At 39.4% G+C, this 23,012-nt stretch overlaps 3 protein-coding genes across 4 annotated transcripts in view; 2 read left to right on the forward strand and 1 right to left on the reverse strand.

Annotated features, from left to right (window-relative positions):
• Positions 1-4,326, forward strand: part of dclk1a (doublecortin-like kinase 1a) — a 47,675-nt gene extending 43,349 nt beyond the window's left edge. Inside the window, exons 13-18 of the mRNA XM_039776938.1 lie at positions 208-285; positions 418-514; positions 620-700; positions 815-928; positions 1,152-1,225; positions 1,975-4,326. Of these exons, the coding sequence (XP_039632872.1) occupies positions 208-285; positions 418-514; positions 620-700; positions 815-928; positions 1,152-1,225; positions 1,975-2,032 (502 nt within the window). The 3' untranslated portion in view covers positions 2,033-4,326. The remainder of the gene's footprint in view (positions 1-207; positions 286-417; positions 515-619; positions 701-814; positions 929-1,151; positions 1,226-1,974) is intronic.
• Positions 4,327-12,866: 8,540 nt separating this feature from the next.
• LOC120543795 (regulatory factor X-associated protein) lies at positions 12,867-15,336 on the forward strand. The gene is made up of 3 exons (XM_039777035.1): positions 12,867-13,583; positions 13,892-14,002; positions 14,395-15,336. The coding sequence occupies exons 1-3, from the start codon at positions 13,158-13,160 to the stop codon at positions 14,497-14,499; spliced, it is 642 nt and encodes a 213-aa protein (XP_039632969.1). The 5' UTR covers positions 12,867-13,157; the 3' UTR covers positions 14,500-15,336.
• An 87-nt stretch (positions 15,337-15,423) lies between these two features.
• On the reverse strand, positions 15,424-22,245 carry smad9 (SMAD family member 9). 2 transcript variants are annotated; one of them, XM_039777034.1, is made up of 9 exons: positions 22,130-22,238; positions 20,629-20,754; positions 19,745-20,280; positions 19,146-19,361; positions 18,624-18,881; positions 18,339-18,449; positions 17,813-18,034; positions 16,273-16,529; positions 15,424-16,052 (listed from the first exon to the last, which is right to left on the reverse strand). In XM_039777034.1, exons 3-9 carry the CDS (start codon positions 19,938-19,940, stop codon positions 15,909-15,911), a joined length of 1,404 nt encoding a protein of 467 aa, XP_039632968.1. In that variant the 5' UTR covers positions 19,941-20,280; positions 20,629-20,754; positions 22,130-22,238; the 3' UTR covers positions 15,424-15,908. The 2 variants fall into 2 exon arrangements, with proteins under 2 accessions (XP_039632968.1, XP_039632967.1); XM_039777033.1 differs by lacking the exon at positions 20,629-20,754 and having other exon boundaries at positions 22,130-22,245.
• Positions 22,246-23,012: the final 767 nt, after the last annotated feature.

Consider the following 23,012-nt stretch of genomic DNA (forward strand, 5'->3'; position numbering starts at 1 on the left):
GTTTCAAGGACAAATCAGAGGAACGACACACAGGCCACACTCAATGTGTGATGAGTCATGTCTTAATGCAGTTAGGCGGCAGGTTACAGATATATTAGAAAATATATAAATACATTTTGTCTTAAAAAGACAAATGCTGCGCTGCATGTTCCCTTGTTTTTCTTTATCTTTGCCTTGAAGTCATTATATATCTTTGTCTTTGTGCAGGTATGGCCTTAAGGTGGACATCTGGGCAGCTGGAGTCATCACCTACATCCTGCTTTGTGGTTTCCCACCCTTTAGAGGGTAAGAACACTTGTAATGCTTTAAAAGTCACTCTCAAAATAATATCACACACGGAGTTGTGGATGAGTTCCCTGAATGGCATCTTTACCGCTGTGAACAATGTTAATCAGAGCAAAATTCTATTGTTTGCAGGAGCAGTGACGATCAGGAAGTGCTTTTTGATCAGATACTAATGGGACAGCTAGAATTTCCTCTACCATACTGGGACAACGTGTCAGAGACTGCCAAGGTGAATATCTATGTTAGTAAGACCGATCGGTTTGCCTGTGTTGTGAACAAATCCCCACGTTGGAGGAAATTGACTTGACTCACCAATGTTTGTTTGCTGCTTAAGGAACTGATTCGATCCATGCTGGAAGTGGAAGTGGATCAGAGATACACTGCCCTCCAGGTGCTAGAACACCCTTGGGTCACTGTAAGTACAGAGTTAAGTGAGCTCACAGATCTTGAGAATCACATCTATTGAGTCGCTATATTTTCACATAAGCGCTGAATTTTCTTCGTCTCCTCTCCCCTTTGCTCGACACAGGATGAGGGTCTATGTGAGAATGATCATCAGTTGTCAGTAGCAGGGAAGATAAAGAAGCACTTCAACACCAGTCCGAAGGTCAATGACACCACTGCAGGAGTGTCAGTCATTTCTGTAAGTCACCACCACAAACACGACCACACATAATTGGATTGTAATGTTCATATAAAGTTGTAGTTGAAGTGGTTTATACGGAGGTCTACAATTTTCTGCGAATTTCTTTCAAGCTGAATTGTTCTGCCTCATAAAACAGACACTGCTTTCTGAGTGAAGTTTGTTCTGTTTTTTAAGTGAGCTGATGTTTAGATTAATTGTGCTGGTTTCTTTTTATATTCAGTTGGACGACAGTTTTTCTATGCAGAGATCTGGGTCGTTGGATTTCTACCAGCACCCGGCCATGTACTGGATAAGGTACGCCAGGTTTCCATAGAGACACAACCAGCAAGAAATCAAAACAAAGCAAAATAGTGTCTCTGAAATTGCTGCCTCCCTCCTCCCTGCGTGCAGCCCTGCTGACTGGCTGCTGTTGTGCTTCTTTGACAATGTCGTTCCTCCTCTGTGGTCTTCTTGCCTTTCATCTCTCACACATATTTCATGCAGCACATGCATCCTTGTCATCTGTCTTTTGCCAAAGCCTTGTCCTCTATGTTATGTACTAATACCTGAGCTTGCTATTCAGCTCCCATTGCCGAATTCCTGTTGTGTGATTTTATCCACCATTGATTCATGGAGGACCAAGAAGTTCATGGTTATAAAGGTTTACAGTTATAATTTGACTAGTTGATATGTACAGAAATGTGGACACTGACAAGAGGAATTAATAACAGACTTTGATGGATGAATTCACAACAAAACAACAATGACAACAATTTAGTGTATTAATCCAGCTGCAAACGTTGATTAATAATAATTTAAGAACTGTGATGTTGCATCAAAATCTTTCATTTAGGTATTCATTGACAGTTTAATTTAGGTATAGTTCATAGATCCGTTTATAAATTTATAATTTAATCCCTCTTCTGACTGTCCAATAAATATCAATTAATAACTTAATGCACCTGTGCAAGGCTCTCCTGGTCCTCCATACTGGATTACTGGCTACTGAATCCCTGCATCAGAGGATCTAATCTAATCTATTCTCCTGTTCCATCCTCATTCAGGCCACCCCTCTTGATAAGGAGGGGCAGGTTCTCAGACGAGGACGCCACCCGAATGTGAAGCCACTGCCTTTGCAGATGATGCTGACAATGAGTAACGACATCAACAACGAAAACACTATGGGCGGAGCCTCCCAGTTGCCTCCCTGGCCTGCCCATGGCCCCTCCCTCTCTGACCCCTGACACTTGCTCTGACCCTTCCCCGAACCCCAGCCTCCCATCTGACTCTGATGACATCTCCATCAGCTCAGCCAGATACGTCCACTCCCCCAACTCGCCTTTCTAGAGAAGAGGCGGAATGGAGGAGGAAGAAGTGAGTGGGGAAAATCCTCATCCAGCTCCTCCCTCTATATGGAGGAGGAGGAGGAAGAGGAGACGTCAGCTTCCCCACAGTCTTCTATCTAAGGCTGGGAGTGAACCGGGGAAAACTGTGGAGGATAAAAAAAAGTGAAATCAGAGATAACTTTTAGCTCCCCTGAATCCATCTTTCCAAACCTGGAGGAGAGATAGATCAAAGGGTGGATAGATGAAAAGAGGGTAGAGAGGTTGGGAGAAAGACTATAGAGGCAACAAGACACAAAGAACACGAGGGAAAAGGCGGAATGGGGCGAAATACTTTTTATTTATTTATTTTTAACGTTCTCTCATCTGAGCACATGTTGCCAAGCTTAAGGAGCGAGAAAGGGCGACAGTATTGTTTACCCTTCAGTGATGATCCAGGCTCAACATGGAAACTTCCTTATGGTGGAGCAGCTCTACAAGGCAATATGAGAATATGGACCAATGTTCATGTTTTATTGAACCTTATTTAATCATTCCTTATTCACTGCATTTTTTAATATGTGTTTCCCTTTCTCATAAAGGATATGTTTTTGTTGATTTGTCCTAAGAGCTTGGTGTAAAGAAAATAATTAAAAAGTGTGTAGAAGTAGAGCTCAGAAATGTTAGGCTACTGGAGACTAATTTGGGAAGATCAGAGCTACAGTGTGTAGAGAAAGGAGTTTTTCTTACAAATGTGTTAAATACAGTGTTCATAGGAAGATAAATCATCAAAGACAGCACTTGTGCTAAAGTATAATTCTGTGCTCCACACAGTATTGGCGTTGCCTTCCTGTAATGTTGGATTGCAGTTTACATTTTACACAGACTGCTATTAAGACAACAATGGTGCATTTGATCCCTGCTTGTAATTTTGTCAACTGCTTCGTTCATGACATATTGATACACAAAATTCAGCAGCATTCAGGTGCTTGTGTAGCAAACTCAACATTTTTTCCTCAAAGCGCACATTTTCACAATCATTCTGAATTGATATCATATTAATTTTGATATTTTGTGAAGCCTTGTTTACATTTTCCCCAACACTGAAGGCTTATTTCATCCACATATCCCAGCAGTAAAGAAAGGTATAATTGTTGCAGCCTAGGTGTACCAGTTGTATGGGTTTGGAGATATGTTTTAGGTTGTAAATGTATACAATTAACCGTTTATGAGGTCTGCCTATTTGCACAAAGTAGTGCAGTCTAGGTGCAGTCAAGAAAGACAGTATGGATGTCGGAGAACCAGCAGCACTCTTGGAAAGCAGAACAGTTTAAAGGAGAGAAGAGGATATATTTTAGCTCTGTACAACCTCATTCATGGCTTCATTTATTCAGATGAAAGCATGCCAGACATACAGTAGCCTATTCTTATAAAAACAAAACAGTTTGTGATGAAGTATTGTTTATATGTTATGTAAATAACATAATTTCATTTATTTTGATAGTTCACAATACAGTATATTTCTTTACTAGTAGCTAAGTCTTTGGAAACTGTAAAAAAAAAAACAACCTGTCATACATGTGTATCAGTCAGTCAGCAAAGAAAAAAAATAACCTAGAGGAGATCATCAGGTTGAAATGAAACAATACAGAGAAGTTGAAAAAAAACAAAAAAACATTTCGACCTGACGTTGTACTGCCTGGATAGATATACACAGGCAAATAGAAGAAGGAGATACCTACATCTTTGCTTCTTGTTAGACACTGGGAATGATGTCACTTCCTTTGCAAAAGCCACCGGCAAGGGATTTCCAGTAACTGATGTGAGATAGCTGAGAGGAGTCCTTGCAATTGTCACATTTGTCTGTCATTTTCTGTATTTATTCTCATCATCACACAGTTATGTGCTGCCATATTGACCAGATCAGTATGAATTTGTTGTGCTGTTGAAATCCACTCTCTCCAGCACAAGAGCACATGTGGTTTACCAAAGTGCTCTCACTGCTGCTCCACAGTATTACAATATGTTGCAATACCAATACCTGTACCTCTGTTAAACAATTGTCTATCAATAATAAAAGTAATAATGAAAAAATTGTTTCAAAAACAAATCATCTGTGTTGTTTGAAAGCTTTAATATGTTTAGTTGGTGTAATTTAAAAACAACAACTTTAAAACAGACATGCAATTCCTGTGGCAATGGATCACCAAGGATCATACAGACATCATGCATAAAGATTTATTTAATTGTAAATTTGTCCTGTCAGATATGATAGAGGGAACTTTCTCAGACCTATATAATAAAATTTTTGTTTTGCTTCTCCACGATTGCATAAAAAAACTTTTATTAGCAATACAGACTTCATATACAACAGTTAAAAGCGGGACAGGTAACATTTGAGAAATCGCAGGTGGCATTAAAAACAGATAAACATCATAACCATAGAAAATGTTTTGTCCCCCAGTCCTATAGTCCCTTTCAGATTAAACCTTGCGAGTTGAATGTGCTTCATGGTTTTCTGCCTGTTACAGAGCAGATACTGGCTCTCGCACAGCTGCCTCTGTGTTTTTCCTATGATCTTGTCAGGCATATTCCCAGACCTTGACACTTTATTTCTATTCTTATCTGCAGAACACTATTATTAACAGTGGAGACATTGCAGGTCTGAGCACTTTCTGTGAAACTTTTGTAACTGTAAAGTATCTCTGCCTCCAAAAAAGGTGACCACCTTTCTAAACTTTCAGCTAGTTTAGTTTGTCATACAAAAATCTAAATAACATGCCATAAAAAAACACAATTTTACAATATTTCATTGTATAGTACTTCATAAAGTCATAAAAAGCCATAGTATAGTATGTCGTAAAAAAAAGTCATAGTATATGGTATGTTGTAAAAAACGTGATTAAAAAAGTCATAGTATAATATGTTTATAACAATCATCAAGAAGTCAAAGTATAGTGTGTTGAAAAAATTCATACAAAGTCATAGTATAGTATGTCGTAAAAAAAAGTTATAGTATAGTATGTCAAAGAAAGTCACGAAAAGTCATAGGATAGTATGTATACAAGGAAAACAAAAGCCTGGTGGCTCGGTGGTAGCGTTATTACCTCATATGCGTAAGGATGGCAGATCAAGCCAAGGCTCTTCCTGGGAAATTAATTTTTTTTTAAAGTCATAGTATAGTATGTTGAAAAAGTAAAAAAAAAAAAAGTCATAGTATGGTATATAAAAGAAAAAGTCATAAAAAGTCATGTATGTCGAGAAAAAAGTCATAGTATGGTATGTCAAAAAAAATTTAGAATATACTACCGGTATGTAAAAAAATAGTCATAGTATAGTATTTCGCAAAAAAGTCATAGCATAGTATGTCATAAAAAAGTCATAAACTCCTCCCGTGAAGTTTCTTTAAAAAAAGTAATTGTATAGTATGTCAAAAAAACGTATAAAAAGCAATAGTATAGTGTGTCGAAAAAAACCTAAAAAGTAATAGTATTGTATTTCGAAAAAAAAGTCACAGCATAGTAAATCAAAAAAAGTAATTAAAAGTCATAATATAGTATGTCGAAAACAAGTCATAGTATAGTATGTCGTATAAAAAAGTCATAGTATAGTATATAAAAAAAGTAATAAAAAGCCATAGTATAGTATATAGTATAAACTCCTCCTGTGAAATTTCTTTATTTTTTAAATCAGACATAGTATGTCGAAAAAACATATGAAAAGCCATAGTATAGTAGAGAGAAGGAGTCTTTCCGGGATATGTTATCCCAGAGGACTCCGGAGGCAGTTGCAGGGTACCGAAGGGCCCGAAGGGCTGCAGCCTCTGCCGTGAAAGAGGCAAAGCAGCGGGTGTGGGAGAAGTTTGGAGAAGACATGGAGAAGGACTTTCGGTCGGCACCAAAGTGCTTCTGGAAAACTGTTCGCCACCTCAGGAGGGGGAAGCGGGGAACCATCCAAGCTGTGTACAGTAAGGATGGGACACTGTTGACCTCAACTGAGGAGGTAATAGGGCGGTGGAAGGAGCATTTTGAGGAACTCCTGAATCCGATTATACGCCCTCTATGTTAGAGGCAGAGCTGGAGGATGCGGGGGATTGGCGTCGATTTCCGGGGGGGAGTCACTGATGTAGTCAAACAACTCCACAGTGGCAAAGCCCCGGGGATTGATGAGATCCGTCCAGAAATGCTCAAGGCTCTGGGTGTGGAGGGGCTGTCCTGGTTGACACGTCTCTTCAACATTGCGTGGAAGTCTGGAACAGTGCCAAAGGAGTGGCAGACTGGGGTGGTGGTTCCCCTTTTAAAAAGGGGGACCGAGAGGGTGTGTGCCAATTACAGGGGTATCACACTTCTCAGCCTCCCTGGTAAAGTCTACTCCAAGGTGCTGGAAAGGAGGGTTCGGCGGCGATAGTCGAACCTCAGGTTGAGGAGGAACAATAGCGGATTCCGTCCTGGTCGTGGAACAACGGACCAGCTCTTCACTCGCAAGGATCCTGGAGGGGGCCTGGGAGTATGCCCAACCCGTCTACATGTGTTTTGTGGATTTGGAGAAGGGTATGACCGGGTCCCCCGGGAGATACTGTGGGAGGTGCTGCGGGAGTATGGGGTGAGGGGTCTCTACTCAGGGCCATCCAATCTCTGTACGACCAAAGTGAGAGCTGTGCCGGGTTCTCTGCAGTAAGTCGGACTCGTTTCAGGTGAGGGTTGGCCTCTCCGCCAGGCGGCTGCTGCTTTCGTCACCAATCCTGTTTGTAATATTTATGGACAGGATATCGAGGCGTAGTCGGGGTGGGGAGGGGTTGCAGTTGGTTGGGCTGGGGATCTCATCGCTGCTTTTGCAGATGATGTGGTCCTGATAGCATCATCGCCTGCGACCTTCAGCACTCACTGGATCGGTTCGCGGCGAGTGTAAAGCGGTTGGGATGAGGATCAGCACCTCTAAATCGGAGGCGCCATGGTTCTCAGCAGGAAACCGAATGCCTTCTCCAGGTAGGGAATGAGTCCTTCTTACCCCAAGTGAAGGAGTTCAAGTACCTTGGGGTTTTGTTCGCGCAAAGTGAGGGGACAATGGAGCGGGAGATTGGTCGGATAATCGGCGGCGGGTGCGGTATTACATTCCATCTATCGCACCGTTGTGACGAAAAAGAAGCTGAGCCAGAAGGCAAAGCTCTCGATCTACCGGTCAGTTTTCGTTCCTACCCTCACCTATGGTCATGAAGGCTGGGTCATGACCCGAAGAACGAATCCAGGGTGCAAGCGGCCGAAATGGGTTTCCTCAGGAGGGTGGCTGGCGTCTCCCTTAGAGATAGGGTGAGAAGCTCAGTCCTCCGTGAGGAGCTCGAGAGGACCGCTGCTCCTTGGCGTCGAAAGGAGCCAGTTGAGGTGGTTCGGGCATCTGGTGAGGATGCCCCTGGCGCTTTCCCTAGGGAGGTGTTCCAGGCACGTCCAGCTGGGAGGAGGCCTCGGGGAAGACCCAGGACTAGGTGGAGGGATTATATCTCCAACCTGGCCTGGGAACGCCTCGGGATCCCCCAGTCGGAGCTGGTTAATGTTGCTCGGGAAAGGGAAGTTTGGGGTCCCCTGCTGGAGCTGCTCCCCCCGCGACCCGACACCGGATAAGCGGACGAAGATGGATGGATGGATAGTATAGTATGTCGAAAAAACCCATGAAAAGTCATAATATTGTATGTCGAAAAAAAGTCACAAATAGTAAATCGAAAAAAGTAGTATTCAAGGTCAAGGTCAAGGTAACTTTATTATCCCCAAGGGGCAATTATTTGTACAGCCAGCAGACATACATGGAGACAAGACAAACAACAATACAGCGAAACATAAAATACCCACAATATCTAAACCACAATAGTAAAATAAAAATTACATTTAAAACAATTCTGGCAAATTGTTTAAAATGGAAATAGAAGTAAAAAATAGTCAAAAAAGGCATAGTATAATATATTTTAATAAAAGTCATAGTATAGTATGTCAAAAAAAGTCCTATAAAGTCATAGTATAATATGTCGAAAAAATTCATAAAAAGTCATAGTATAGTTTGTTGAAAAAAAAGTCACAGTATAGTATGTTGAAAAAAGTAATAAAAAGTAATAGCATAGTAATTCGTAAAAAAAAGTCATAGTATGGTAAGTCGAAAAAAGTCGTTGGTCGATGGTGGCTCAGAGGTAGAGTTATTACGTCATATACAGAAGGACGCCTCTTCCTGTGAAGTTAATTTTCAAAAAAGTCATAGTATAGTATGTCGAAAAAGTAAAAAAAAAGGCATAGTATAGTATGTCGAAAAAAAGTCATAGTAGGGCATGTCGAAAAAGTCATAAAAAGTTATAGTATAGTATGTGGGAAAAAAGTCAAGGTATAGTATGTCGAAAAAAGTCATGAAAAGTCATAGCATAGTATGTCGTAAAAAAAGTCATAGCATAGTATGTTGAAAAAAGTCATATAAAGTCATAGAATAGTATGTCGAAAAAAGTCATAAAAAGTCATAGTATAGTATGTTGAAAAAAGTAATGAAAAGTCATAGCATAGCATGTTATAAAAAAGTCATAAACTCCTCCCGTGAAGTTTCTTTAAAAAAAGAGGATAGTATGTCTAAAAAAGTCATAAAAAGCCATAGTATAGTATGTCGAAAAAAACCATGAAACGCCTCTGTATTGTATGTCGAAAAAAAGTCACAGTATAGTAAATCCAAAAAAGTCATAGCATAATATTTCGTAAAAAGAGTCATATTAGTATGTTGAAAAAAAAGTCATAGTATAGTATGTCGAAAAAAGTCGTAAAAAGTCAAAGTATTGTATGTCGAAAAAAATCATAAAAAGTGATAGTATAGTATGTCGAAAAAAGTCATGAAAAGTCATAGTATAGTTTGTCGAAAACAAAGTTATAGTATAGTATGTCAAAAAAAGTCAAAGCATAGCATTTTGTAAAAAGAGCCATAGTATAGTATGTCAAAAAAGTCATATAAAGTCATAGTATAGTATATCGAAAAAATCATAAAAAGTCATAGCATAGTATGTCATAAAAAAGTCATGAACTCCTTCCGTGAAGTTTCTTTAAAAAAAGAGGATAGTATGTCTAAAAAACATTTTAAAAAGTCATAAAATGTCATAGTATAGTATGTCGAAAAAAGTCATAAAAAGTCATAGCATAGTACGTCGAAAAAAAATCATAATATAGTAAGAAAAAAAAAAAAAAAGGCTGGCTTGGAGTTAAAGTTATTATGTCATATACATAAGGTTGGCAGATCAATCCCAGGCTCTTCCCGTGAAGTTTAATTTTCAAAAAAGTCATGGTATAGTATGTCGAAAAAATTTAAAAAAAGGCATGGTATGTATTTAAAAAATATCAAACAACCAAAGGCTGGTGCCTCAGAGGTAGATCAATTCCAGGATCCTCTTCAGAGCTTCCTTTTAAAAAAAAGTCATAGTATATTATGTCGAAAAAAATCATAAAACTTCATAGTATACTATGTCGTAAAAAAGTCATAGTATAGTATGTTGAAAAATATCATAAAAGGTCAAAGTATTGTATGTCAAAAATAGTCCAAAAAAGGCATAGTATAATATATCTTAATAAAAGTCATAGTATAGTATGTTGAAAAAAGTTGTAAAAAGTCATGGCATACTCTGTTGAAAAAAGTCATAAACAGTCATATTATAATATGTCGAAAAAAGATATAAGACCAAATGCTGGTGGCTCACACGTATAAAGCAAGGTTGGGTGATCAATCCCAGGGTCCTCTTGCAAAGGTTCTTTTTCAAAAAAGTCATAGTATAGTATGTCAAAAAAAGTCATAAACACTCACAGTAGTTAGTCGAAAAAAGTCAAAGAAAAGGTCATAAACAGTCATAGTATAATATGTCGAAAAAAGACTTAAGACAAAAGGCTGGTGGCTCAGAGGTAGAGTTGTTACGTCATGAATGTAAGTTTGGGAGATCAAACGCCTCCTGTGAAGTTTTTTTTAAGTCATAGTATAGTATGTTGATTAAAACTCATGAAAAGTTGTAGTATAGTATGTCCAAAAAAAGTAATAAAAAGTCGTAGTATAGTATGTGGAAAAAAGTAATAAAAAGTAGAAGTTAGTATGTCGTAAAAAAAAAGTCATAGTATAGTAAGTCAAAAAAATTCATTAAAAGTCATAGTATAGTATGTCGAAAAAAGTCATTAAACATCATAGTATAGTATGTCAAGAAAATTCATAAAAAGTCATAGCATAGTATGTTGTAAAAAAGTCATAGTTAGTATGTCAAAAAAAGTCATAGTATAGTATGTTGAAAATAGTCATAAAAAGTCATGGCATAGTATGTCATAAAAAATGTCATGGTTATAGTATGTCATAAAAAAAGTCATAGTATAGTAAGTCAAAAAAGTAATTAAAAGTCATAGTGTAGTATGTCGAAAAAATTCATAAAAAGTCATATTATAGTATGTCGAAAAAAAGTTTTAAAAAGTCATAGTATAGCATGTCGAAAATAGTCGTCTAAAGTCATAGTATAGTATGTCGTAAAAAGTCATAAAAAGTCATAATATAGTATGTCAACAAAGTCGTAAAAAGTCATAGTATAGCATGTCGAAAAAAATCATATAAAGTCATTATATAGTATGTCGAAAAAAAGTCATGAAAATTCATAGGATAGTATGTCTATAACAATAATAAAAGGCTGGTGGCTCGGAGGTAGAGTTATTACCTCAAATACTTAAGGATGGCAGATGAAGTCTTATTTTCAAAAAAGTCATAGTATAGTATGTCGAAAAAATACTTAAAAAGTCATATTATAGTATGTCTATGAAGTTAAGTAAAAGATTAGTGGCTCGGAGGTAGAGTTGTTGCCTCATGAATGCCAGATTTGCAGATCAATCTCAGGATCCTCTTGTGACATTTCCTTTAAAATAACTCATAGTATAGTTATTGAAAAAAAGTCATAAAAAGTCATATATAGTTTGTCGAAAAAAGTCATAGTATCGTAAGTCGAAAAAGTCTTAAAAAGTCATAGCATAGTATTTCGTAAAAAGAGCCATAGTATATTATGTCAAAAAAAGTCATAAAAAGTCATAGTATAGTATGTCGAAAAAAGACAAAGTCATAGTGTAGCATGTTGTAAAAAAACTCACAGTATAGTCCGTCGAAAAAAGTCAAGGAAAAGTTCATAAACAGTCAAAGTATAATATGGCGGAAAAAGATTTTCAACAAAAGTCTGGTAGAGTTGTTCCCTTGCCAATGCAAGGTTGTGTGATCAATTCCAGGCTTTTCCTGTAAATTTCCTTTTTCAAAAAAAGCCATGAATTTTCATAGTATAGTATGTCGAAAAAGTCATTGTATAGTAAGTCGAAAAAAGTCATGGCATAGTTTGCCAAAATACATTCTATAGTATGTTGTAAAAAATGTCACAAAAAGTTATTAAAAAGTCATAGTATATATAGTATGTCATCAAAATGTAATTAATAAAAAAGCCATTGCATAGTATATCATCAAAATGTCACAAGAAAGTTTATTAAAAAAGACAGTATAGTTTGTCATAAAATGTTTTGATATAGCGTGCCATACAACATCTAATAATTTAACATGCTAATTCATAGTATAGCATGCCATACAAAATGTCCAAACAAATGTTATAATATAGTATGCCATAAACATTTAATACTGTACCACATCACAAAAAATGTCATTGCACAGTATGTCACAAAACATGTTATATTATAGTATGCCAAAAAAAGTAAAAAAAAATAAATGTTATAATATAGTATGTCATAACAGTGTCATACAATAGTATAAATAACATTCAGGTAAGATCTCTGAAGGTTATTTCACGTTTTTGTGAGGTTCTTTGCCACCAGGGAATCCTCATTTTCTTATAGTGCTATGTTATATTCATATTTACCCTATCTTACATCTTATTGTCATTTTATATTTTATATGACTAGTGCTCTTATTACAAGGACTAGTGCTTCTTTTTTCCATTATTTAATCAACAAAAGTTCATACACAAAGGTACACACAGATACATAGAATAGACATTACAAAACAGGAAAAAAAAAGACATTACATTACATTTCATAATGGCAGAGCATGTGTTAAACTTCAAGGTCTTGATGGCTTTTTTGTTTTAAATCGTTTTTAATATTAAATAAAAGGTTGCTACATTGCTGAAATTCATTAATAAAGAGCAGGAAAGTTGGCTTGGTTCCTGACCATTTTTTCTTATTGATAAGGAAATAATAAATAGTTGTATAATAATAATAATAATAATAATAATACGTTTCAATCTTATCTAGACAAAAACATAGCATCACATCAAACATTATTTATCTCAACATTTATCTTAAGTTTCTTTTTTTAAATGTGTCTACCTAAATCCAGAAGGTTCTTGTCTATAAACAGTGAAAAAAATAGATGGGACATACTCTCTTCTTCTAGTCCACAACAATCACACATATAGTCGAACGGACTAGCTAGTGCTTTTAATTGCTGAGCTGACCCGTTCTCTTGTCAAATACATTTCGTTGTAACGGTGTTATAGACATCCCATGGTGTTAACCTATTATGACGAATAAAAAAAGGATTACTTTGAAACTTGTTATGTTGACCACATAGACATAATATAGAGACCACTAGGGGTCACTCTAACACATGGCACCATTGCAGCGAAGAAGAAAATCCTTGTTATCGAAATGCATAATTGACAGTAAACCTATGGAGGTATCATGGTAGGCGGCTAGAAGTCATACAATTTATTTTTCAAATCATGGTATATTTACGACATACCGCCTCAAAGCAGATGGACGCCCAATAATATATGAAAGTGGCTGGGCAGCTGTGTTAGCTAACTAAACTAGCTAACGTGAGCTGACTCCAAAGGGATGGTAGTTAGCTAGCTGCTGCTAACGTTATAGCTACTGTATTTGTAACGTTACACCGCAATCATGAATGAAGATGACAATTTAGCATCAGCAAACAAAGACAAAGACTCGACTCTCCTGCTCACTAAAGACGGACAAAGGTACTACGTGAGTAAAAGCGGAGTAGTTGACAGCAGAAATGTTATAACGCCGCACGAATCGGAGAACAACGTCTCCTACGAGATGGATGATCAGGACGAGGAGAGCGACGTTCTGGACACTTCGGATCCCAGAGACAGCGCCGCGAGCCCGGAGGAACTCAACGACGAGGAGACCTCGGAGGGCGACAACGCTCCCAAACAGTGCACCTATGACGGATGCACGGAGACCACAACGCAGGTGGCCAAGCAGAGGAAACCGTGGATGTGCAAAAAACACCGCAACAAGATGTACAAAGACAAGTACAAGAAGAAGAAGAGTGATCAGGCCATGTCCAGTGGGAAACTTGATGTAAGATTAAGCTTAGCTTAATTGATTCTTTTGTACCTAGATGCATTCATTTGATACCATGATGTGGTGGTGGAAACTGCCCATACAAAGTACACTTGTATTACAACTAATATCTACATGTAGATGACTGAAGAAGAAAGGAATTTGAGAGGTGTAAACTCAGCTTACAATGCAGTTTACATTACCAGGGCTGAACTCACTGGCACATGTGGTTTCCTGGCCCTGTTCTTCAGACTTTACTGAACCACAATACAAATAAAACACTCATAGTTAATAGCTTGTTTTTGTCTTTTTTGTGTGTTAACCAGGAAAACTCAGAGGAGCGGCCTGTGTCTGTAAACAAACAGCGTCTTGGTGCCATGGGGGACCGGCCAGCCAGACCCTCCCTGATAGAGCAGGTCCTCAACCAGAAAAGACTGGTAAGTCATAGGTGGTCAGATTGACTGATTGGGCAGACAAATTGAAAGAAAAAACAACAACATGAAGCTACTTTGAAAGAGACAACACAAGCCTCCAGAACAGTTTGTGTTGATGGGCATATGCTTTGCATCATGTTCATACTCAAACTATTAAGTGACCCCTGATGTTGCCATGCTTAGCAGCAAGGCTAAGTTGTAGAGCATGGCTGAACACTTGGTCCAAATTACTTGCACGCATCTGCTAAGTTTCTAAGTGAGCAGGTTTGACATTGGGTTTCTTGTGTTCTTCCACCCAGACTGGAAGACATTCGTTTTCAATGTATTGAGAAATTTTAGCACAAGGTGTTGTGGCTGTTGTATTTTGCTCTGAAATTTGAATGTGTGTCCTTCAGTCATTGCTCAGAAGTCCAGAGGTGATCAGCTTCTTGCAGCAGCAGCAGCAACTCCTGGCCACACAGAGCCGCAGCCAATCACAGCAGCAGTTCCAGGGCTGTTGACGCCAGCCTGTCAGTGTTTTACCTTGGTATTTGTGATGTCTAGAGAGCACTGAAGAAACACTGGCACGTCATGCGTAAATGGATAGTAACCGTATACTGTAAACATGAATTTCCCCAGCCAGACAGCCATGCCGAAGAAAAAATAACTAAACAATAAAGTAATCAAGGGGCGTTTTAAAGGCGTGTTGAGACTGGTGGACTGATCTAAATCCCTCAAAAGGCGTGAATTTCTGACAATGTTTGGTGCTATTTCTTTTTATATTTACTTATTGTGAATCTGCCTTTTAGTTTCCATTCTTTCTGTTAGTTATCTTTCTTCATGTGGCAATAATAATGAAGGTATTGTAATTGTCTAGTAAAAATGAATTAATGTTGAAGCCTCAGTTCATCAACAAAATAGTACTGTGAGCTCAATTTGATCGTCTTTCTTTTTCATTGATAAAAAAAACATTTGTTTTTTGTGTGCTTGAGTGTTGCCTGTAATACTTTTCAGTTTTCTCTTAATGAATTATTGATCTTCACTTTGTTTTTAAATATTTTCTCTTGAACATGAAGTGTTGTTACATGTGACAATCAATTGGGTAATGCATGTCTGAAGCCTCTTCAGTCAAGTGGGGCTTTCAGGACTTGTTTATACCACAAGATTTTATATCCCTGTTTATCTGTAGCTGCTGCACGGACAGTACATTCTAACTGTATACAAAAAAAGAACACAAAATAAGTTTGGTGAGATAAATATTGGTCATGCTAGCTCTGTTGTACGGTACTCTACTGTATGCTATTGTAAGTGTATATCCTGCTGTGAGTATGAGAGTAAAATTATGATGCTAATATTGAGACTGTGTGCTTGTATTGCAATGTGATGCTTTGTTCTTTAACATGGGAAAACATGCTGTATACATTTGAATCTTGTAAAAATGTGGATTCTTTAAGAAAAAACAACTTTAATGGAACAAGTAATAAGCAAATAATACATAAAGTCAAACATTCATCACATGGAAATACAGTACATACAACTAATAACATTTACAACATGTAAAAGTCTTTCAGTACCTACAGATACATAAATCCCATTTTTCTTATTTTGGAGTGCAGTTAATGTCCCAAACAACAGAGAGAGAGAGAGAGAGAGAGAGAGAGAGAGAGGATAAATGCTGTATCACAGTCTTACTGAAATAAATGCACTTGATTTGAACATTTGATTATTTAACTATGTACATGAACAAAATGAAATTCAGTCACTCATATGTTTCAGTTATGCGGCATGATGTTACAAAAGCTGTGAGTAACATATTTTTGTAATTTTGCTTGAGATGGGACCATAGGACATAAAACCTGGTCATAGCAAAATGTACAGAATCTACGACTACCTGTGTGAAGGACCAACTGCACACACATGTATGTCCATGTTATGACACTGAAGAAATCGGGTTGTGAGGGGAGCCCATCTGTGTGAGGACCTTGTCCAGCCACTGCAGGGGCCCATGCAGATGTACTTCGATCCAGCAGGGGGTGCTGGTGACATCCTGACGGTGGTATTCAGCACCCCAGCCCTGAGGAGAGGAAACAACCATAAATCTTAGCTGTGCATGTTGACAGTTCAATTAACTATCAAAACAACAGCACATCAAGTCCAAAATAATAGCATATTAAGATATCCAACCCTATATTAAGCCTTTTAGGTATCAAGCTGAATTGTGGGCAAAAGGATGTTCACCATCTGCATTTCTGTGCCTATTCCCAATTTCTTAATTTGACAAGAAAGCTCAGTACCTTAACAAAGCTCATGCGGATGGTGCACATCTTAGTGAGCTCATAGACGACCTCAAAGCCATGGTTAACAGATTGGGCGAGGAGCTGGGCAAACAGCTGGTTGTTGAAGATCTTCAGGCTGCAGCCGCTGGGGATCTTACACACAGTGGTGGCGTGGAAGCCATGCTGGAAGTTGCAGTTGCGGCTCTGGACGAAGATACTGCTGTCGCTCAGACACTCTGCGTACACCTCGCCGCCCACATAGTACAGGTGTAAACCTGAGAGAAATGGAGGAGGAAATTAAATAGTCTTAAAGTGATAGTCCGGATCTTTTGAAGTGGCGTTGTATGAGGTACTTATCCATAGTCAGTGTATTACCTACAGTAGATGGTGGTCAGCACGCCCCCAGTTTGAAGAAGCAGGCACTCCAGGCACTGACACGGAAGCTTAAAGCAGACAGCCCTTTCTGATGGGGAACTGAAGCTGTTGTATGCTCTCTTCAAAGTCTCTTCGACAAAAACAATGATTTTACTTTACATAACACAGGAGTTGCTGGTCTACCACTGACTTGATCAGTTAGTTTGACGTTTTAAAAGGGTTAGGAACTAACTAACTAACTAACCAATCGAGGCAGCGGTAGTCCAGCAACTCCCATGTTCTTTGTTAAAGGAGTCTTTGAAGAGAGCATAGACGGCTTTAGTTCCCGTTGGAGGCAAGGTAAAGCGGTGAAAATATTCTAAATATAGTGAACACTTAAACTGATATAGATTTTTTAGGTTGGCATTTTTTAAGTTGGTTAAAATAGGTTTGCTGTCTCACATTGCTTAGCTACCATATCGGTACTCCTGTCTGCTTCTCTCTGGGGGCATCCGGACCACCATATACTGTAGGTAATACTGACTATTAATAAGTACCTCAAAAGACTTGAATTATCCATTTAGATTAAAAAGTGAAGAAAAAACAGTAATTTTACTGTGGTGCAAACACTTAAAATGTCACAGCATGTGAAAAGAGCAAAAAACAGCTTGTATCCAAGAAAACATGTAATTAAAGATATACATATTCAATCACTTAATTGTATACAAACTGAAAAGAAAATGTGGTGTTTTTCTCATATCCTGCCGGAGGGAACCCACAAGGACATCTTTGCTTTAAATGAGAAATGTCTGAGTAGTGTCAGTTGCGTCTGTGAGTTGGGGACCAAATTCCCTCAACCCTTTGACTCACCCCTATCCTTCAAAACCACAGAGTGCACAGTTTACTGTGACCCAGAGAGGCTTGATGTGTGTCAAACAAAGGCAGGCTTTCTAAACTCTTTTATCATGAGAAAAAACTGTTTGGCATGAAGGATTCAGCACAAGGAGACAAGCTGAAGTGAAGTGATTGCTTACAAAGACACACCCACATGCACTCAATGGGCAGCTATAAAAAACAACAACTTTGTGTGTAGATACATTTTTGCAAAAAACCTTCCGCTCAGTTCTTGCTATGGCTCATACCATATAAAGTCCATTAAGGTTGCGCTCCGATTTGAATTTCCTGCATGAGTCATCCAGCCTACCTTTGCCTATGTGCCTGCGTGTGTGTTCAATGGTGGAGTTGCGGTTGACATTGGATAGCAGGCCGAGGCAGAAGCGGTTCTTGTTGTTGGATGGATCTGTAAAGCCGTCTACCAAGACACTGCGGGACGATGCGTGGAAAGTCTCCCCGACCCGGTTGTTAAGCTCATAATAAGCTACTGAACACCAGTACTCTGGTTCCTCATAACATACGGGCCGTAAATCTAAACAGGAACACAAGGAAGGTTTTACTTAGAGGTGGGTATTAAAGGTAAAATATCCTATGGTATATTTCATTTTAGATACATTATCACATTGATGTAAACATTGGCGACATTACTTGCAGTGGTAAAAATACAACTAGAGATGTTATTGCCTCATTATAAACAGTATAACAACATCTTTATCCATAGACTGATTGCATTATGTCATTGTATATATTGCTTGTTACAGAATATGCATCAAAACTACTTATATTGTATGCATTTCTATTTTCTGCACGTCTCCTCTTGTATGAACTGAAGTTACCTCTGTGCGGAGCAGAAAATGTGAGTTTGAGGGTTTCTGTGGAGCTGTTGGGCTTTACATCGTCTTGAGGGCTCGTCTCCATCATGCTATACGGAGGAGGGGGAGTCTCAGCTGGAAAAGCATGTCACAAATCATAAGAAGAGGATAAGTGGGAAAGCTAATTGATGTGCACTCATCAGAGAGGTCATGAAAAAAGTCAGAAACATGCTGGCGTGACAGGTATTTCGCTGCAATTTCATATAGACACAACACTTAAAGTATCAGCTTGCTTGTTTTGATTCCTACCTGTGATGTGATAAGGACTGCCAGGCTCTCCAGAGCTGTTGGGGGAGTTGGGGAAACTCTGTGAGGTGGGAGACTGGATGAGGGAGGAAGAAGGGGAGGAAGAGAAGGAGGAGCAGGGCAGCGCAGGGAAGGAGTCTGGGTAGGTGGCATTCTGGGGCATCAGAGGCTCGTTGTGCAGGGAGGCGTTTCTGAACTTCGCCAGTAAACTGTGTTGAGGGTTAAACTCACTGTGGCGTGGCACCAGAACTGGTGGCAGCACTGAGAGGAGACGAGAAAAAAGAAAGAAAAAGGTAGACCGGGAGCAAATGGAGACAAAGAGAGACCCAGAGCATGAGCAAGATGCTGTTATAAAAGATCATGTTACTGCAAATCCTTTTGGCTTGGGAACACTGTATTAGATCAAATGTCCTGTCTCTGTTTGGGAATCCAAAAATAAAATGTACTGTTCTGATATTAAAATGAAACAAAGACCTTATTTTGTTTACAGCAAATTTGCAAGATGTTCTCTGATAATGCGTGTACCTGGAGTCTCCACGCGCCTGTAGTGGTAAGGGTTAACACAGATATCCTTCTGCTTGGAGCCAAAAGCGAACTCACAGCACTCCAGGGCTTTGAGCTCATGGTGGGACTGCAGGTCAGGCCAGCGCCACACCCTGCAGTAGATAACATGGGGCAGTCCCTTTCTGTGGGACACCTGCAACCTCCCGTCCAGCGACCGAGGAATCGTCACACACTTGCCTGAAGGATTCAAATTAAACAGCACAGACTTTATTACAGCTTGAAGAAATTAGTAGGTTGTGTTGTGTGTTTACATTTCCGTTGTTGTTAGTTGTGAGTCCAAAAAGGGATTTTTTTCTATCTCAAACTGTTTCATTTGAATATTGTTTAGAGGCCCAGCAAGGTAGAAGTAAAAAGCATAAACAAGCAAAGCCTTTAGGCATTAAAGACATACGTAAGAAACATTAAACTATTTTGTATGGCAGGAGCACGTTTTGTCCTCTTTCCTATCCTGTAAATCCTCTTAAGGCCCCGCATGTTTATCTTGTGACCCTTTCGATGGGGGACTTCCAGATTGGGAACCACTAAACTAGACTACTACTGTTTAAAACTGTGATACTCACTGGGTTGCCCAGGGCAGCTGAGGGCTCTCTCCAGCTCCTCCATTGCCCCTTTCTTCTTCTTTAGTTTCTTCACTAGAGAATCCACAGCCTTTTCCGCCCACTTCTCCTCCTCATCCCCTTGTTTCCAGCCCAGCAGGCGCTTTACCGCTGGGCTGGTGAAGGAGAATAGGGATGTAATGGAGGCAGAGGAGTTCATTATAAGATGGATAAATGATTGGCGAGGGGAGGTGATGGATGCTGTTAAAAGGATAAACGTTCCCCAGAGGACAGGAATAAGGAGGCTAATAATGAGAAGCCGGGACAGACGTAAGGATAAAAGAGGTAGCGGGTTGAGTCTGTGTAAACAGAGGCTGCTTTTTGTATTCCGCTGTTACTTCCGAGCAACGCTGGTGGAGTTGAACTCCCCCCAATGCAGCGCAAACTCTAAATCCTCTCCTGTGTTGGCACAGAAGGGATCCGGCAGCTATGGATTTGAAGCCTCCTGCAGGGAAGGTTATTCCTCACACAGCCAGAAATCCAGGTCAAGTTTCAATCATCTGGCAAGAGAAGAGAGAGATAGTATTAATGTCTAATTTAGCTGAAACAGATGCATGGCTGGACAAAGAGTTCAGTGGTTAGGTAAAAAAAGAGAACTTTGGATTTAATTGTAAAGGGAATTTAGCCAAAGTCACTAAGGTGATAAGCTGGTCTGGAGTGATGGCAACAGCCAGAATGAAACCAAAGACTGAACACCACATGAGCAAATTCTACTCATATTTAGCTATCTTGGCTTTAGAGGTAGATTTCCATGATAAGGAGGCTGTATCAGCTGGACACTTATACAGAGACTATGCCTGCATCTGCAACAAGGTTAGTATTATTTATGGAGAAAATGAAACACAAACCAAAACTGTTTCAGAAAGAGCAGGGCAAGATGGCCAAGCTCATTTCTAGATTCACCAACAATGAGGAATGTCCTTTCTGGCCTCTGTTTCTATGATCATGCCACTGACGCCCAGGAGCCATACTGTCTGGCCAGAACACATCACAGGACAGGAGGGGGAGAGGGAGAGAGAAAGAGAGAGAGAGAGAGAGAGGGAGGGAGGGAGGCAGGCAGACAGACAGACAGACAGACAGACAGACAGACAGACAGACAGAGAGCTGTGTTTGTGTTTATTTCTTCTATAGGCTACCACCTAGTTTTTAGATGAACAGAAAGAGAAAAAATATTAAGTATTTAGTCTATTCCAGTATATTTAGATAACCTACTTATATTTAATCCCAATCAAAATCATGGAACCCTTTGTGACACATCACTACAGCAGAAACCAAACGTTTCCCAAATATTTATGTATGTCTGAGACTCAATAGTAGCCTAAGTTTATTATAGTGATCTACTTGTTGTATCTCCTGTGGCAGAACACCTATCATGTTTGACCCAAAGTTTTTGCAATAATGTTGTAGACTAAATCATTTTTCATGTCAGATTATAACCACCCATACAGGCGAATCATTTATAAAAGGTGAAGCCCTGTTAACCACAACTACATGGCTTGGACACCCTATTATTCTAAAATACACAACAGAACCACAACGGAATTTCCACTTAAATCCAAGACTTTGTGGCTCTTCAATAAGATGGATCTCAAAATACACACAGGTAAGAAGTAGTGTGAATCAGCATACCAATTATGTCCTAAGTTTATGTGACCAACACCGGTTTCCCGCAGACAAACAAGACAGCTGGGGTTTACAGCAAAAGCGCACGAGCTCAATGCGGCATCAGTCTGCCGCTGCTGCTTTATGGAGCTTGGCGTCACTCAGTCTGCAGGCTCAGATAGGCTAATTACCTACTGCTTTATCACCAGGACACCCCTTCCCAAAAAAAGTAAACACGCCAGTCTCCTTTTACTACGACTACAACGAGTCATTTTACCGCTACAGAATCCGGTATCTGCCCTAACCTCTAAAAGCACACCTTGACGGTAGACAGAAGCTTGGCACCCAAAAGCATCCTAGTTTGACAACATGTCACTATACTGTAAACTTAAGTTCAATCAGTAATTCAAGTAGCCTACATGTTTCAAAGAGAACCGTAATAACTAATTGAATATTCTTCAATTTGTGCTCAAAATAGTACCTAAATAGAACTAATAGCCATAGTCTATCTATTGATTATCTATTCTCAGCTATAACATTATATTTGTCTAAACCCAGTCATGTCAATATATGAAAATAATACTAGAATATTTAATCCACAAAAAGTTGCCTGGCAGTAGGAGTGAGCACATTATTTAATAGTATTTAACAAGAACCATCTTAAATATTCAACTTGGCAACACATCCACAACAACATAGGACATGAAAAAGGAAATAGTAAATTTCTGGACATTTTTATTCACTCACCTCTGTTGTGATAACAAGTGCACCGCAGACAGCCTTGTGCGTGTGGAGGCTTCCCTGTCTGTAGTAGGTCGAGCAGCACAGTGGAACAGCGAAGGCGTGTGTCTGTTTGTGTGCGAGTGTGTGTTTTTGTGTGTGTGTGTGTGTGTGTGTGTGTGTGTGTGTGTGTGTGTGTGTGTGTGTGTGTGTGTGTGTGTGTTTTGACGTTAAAGTGTCAAGTCAGCCTCAATAAAGACTGCATCCAGATGCACGTTTCAAAATAAAAGCGTCGTTGACTATGCAGTTGCAAGGTGTCAGCCGAAAACAAAAACAAGTTTTACACGGCCGATTAGATCTACATGCAAATATAATCAATACATTATATATATAGCAATTAATGAAAATATAACTCACCACTCCCATTTTTTTCTCACAGTGGCAGCACCTCAGTCCGGCAACGGTCGTGTGGGCCATCTCTCATTGTTCAGCTACAAACATTTATTGTGAAGGTACAGTCACACTATCTTCCGGTATTGTCCTGGCAGTCTGCGGCCGTATTGACGCAGGTTTGAAGAGCTCCTCCAGCAGCCCCAGCCGAGCGCCACACAGCCTCGGCGGCGTCAGCCTGGCTGGAACCGCAGCGCCTGCATGTAAGATCCCTCCGCCTTCCCCCTCCTGTCTTTCCCAGGATTTTAGATTCAGGGACCGGCAGCTGGATGCATGTGCGCGCGTGCATGTGTGTTTGTTTGCGTCCCACCTGAGCCATATGCCTCCCAGTCATCGGCATAGTTGGCTCTAACTAACGGAGGCCAGGATGATCACACCTGTTTCCCCTTCCCAGACAGACTGCAGTAGTCTTATACTGTTCTTAGTGTTTTACAGTGTGTTATACCTGTATTATCCTCAA

The sequence above is a fragment of the Perca fluviatilis genome, chromosome 16, assembly GCF_010015445.1.
Source record: "Perca fluviatilis chromosome 16, GENO_Pfluv_1.0, whole genome shotgun sequence".
NCBI classification, from domain to species: domain Eukaryota; kingdom Metazoa; phylum Chordata; class Actinopteri; order Perciformes; family Percidae; genus Perca; species Perca fluviatilis.

Excerpts from the sequence above, each read along its gene's own strand:
- LOC120543795 (XM_039777035.1), top strand. The coding sequence starts at position 13,158 with ATGAATGAAGATGACAATTTAGCATCAGCAAACAAAGACAAAGACTCG. Across the intron at positions 13,584-13,891 it reads TGTCCAGTGGGAAACTTGAT|GAAAACTCAGAGGAGCGGCC; the intron begins GTAAGATTAAGC and ends TGTGTTAACCAG. Across the intron at positions 14,003-14,394 it reads TCCTCAACCAGAAAAGACTG|TCATTGCTCAGAAGTCCAGA; the intron begins GTAAGTCATAGG and ends TGTGTCCTTCAG.
- smad9 (XM_039777033.1), bottom strand. The coding sequence starts at position 19,940 with ATGAACTCCTCTGCCTCCATTACATCCCTATTCTCCTTCACCAGCCCA. Across the intron at positions 16,530-17,812 it reads ACGCAGGCACATAGGCAAAG|GTTTACACCTGTACTATGTG; the intron begins GTAGGCTGGATG and ends CATTTCTCTCAG. Across the intron at positions 16,053-16,272 it reads TCCGCATGAGCTTTGTTAAG|GGCTGGGGTGCTGAATACCA; the intron begins GTACTGAGCTTT and ends TCCTCTCCTCAG.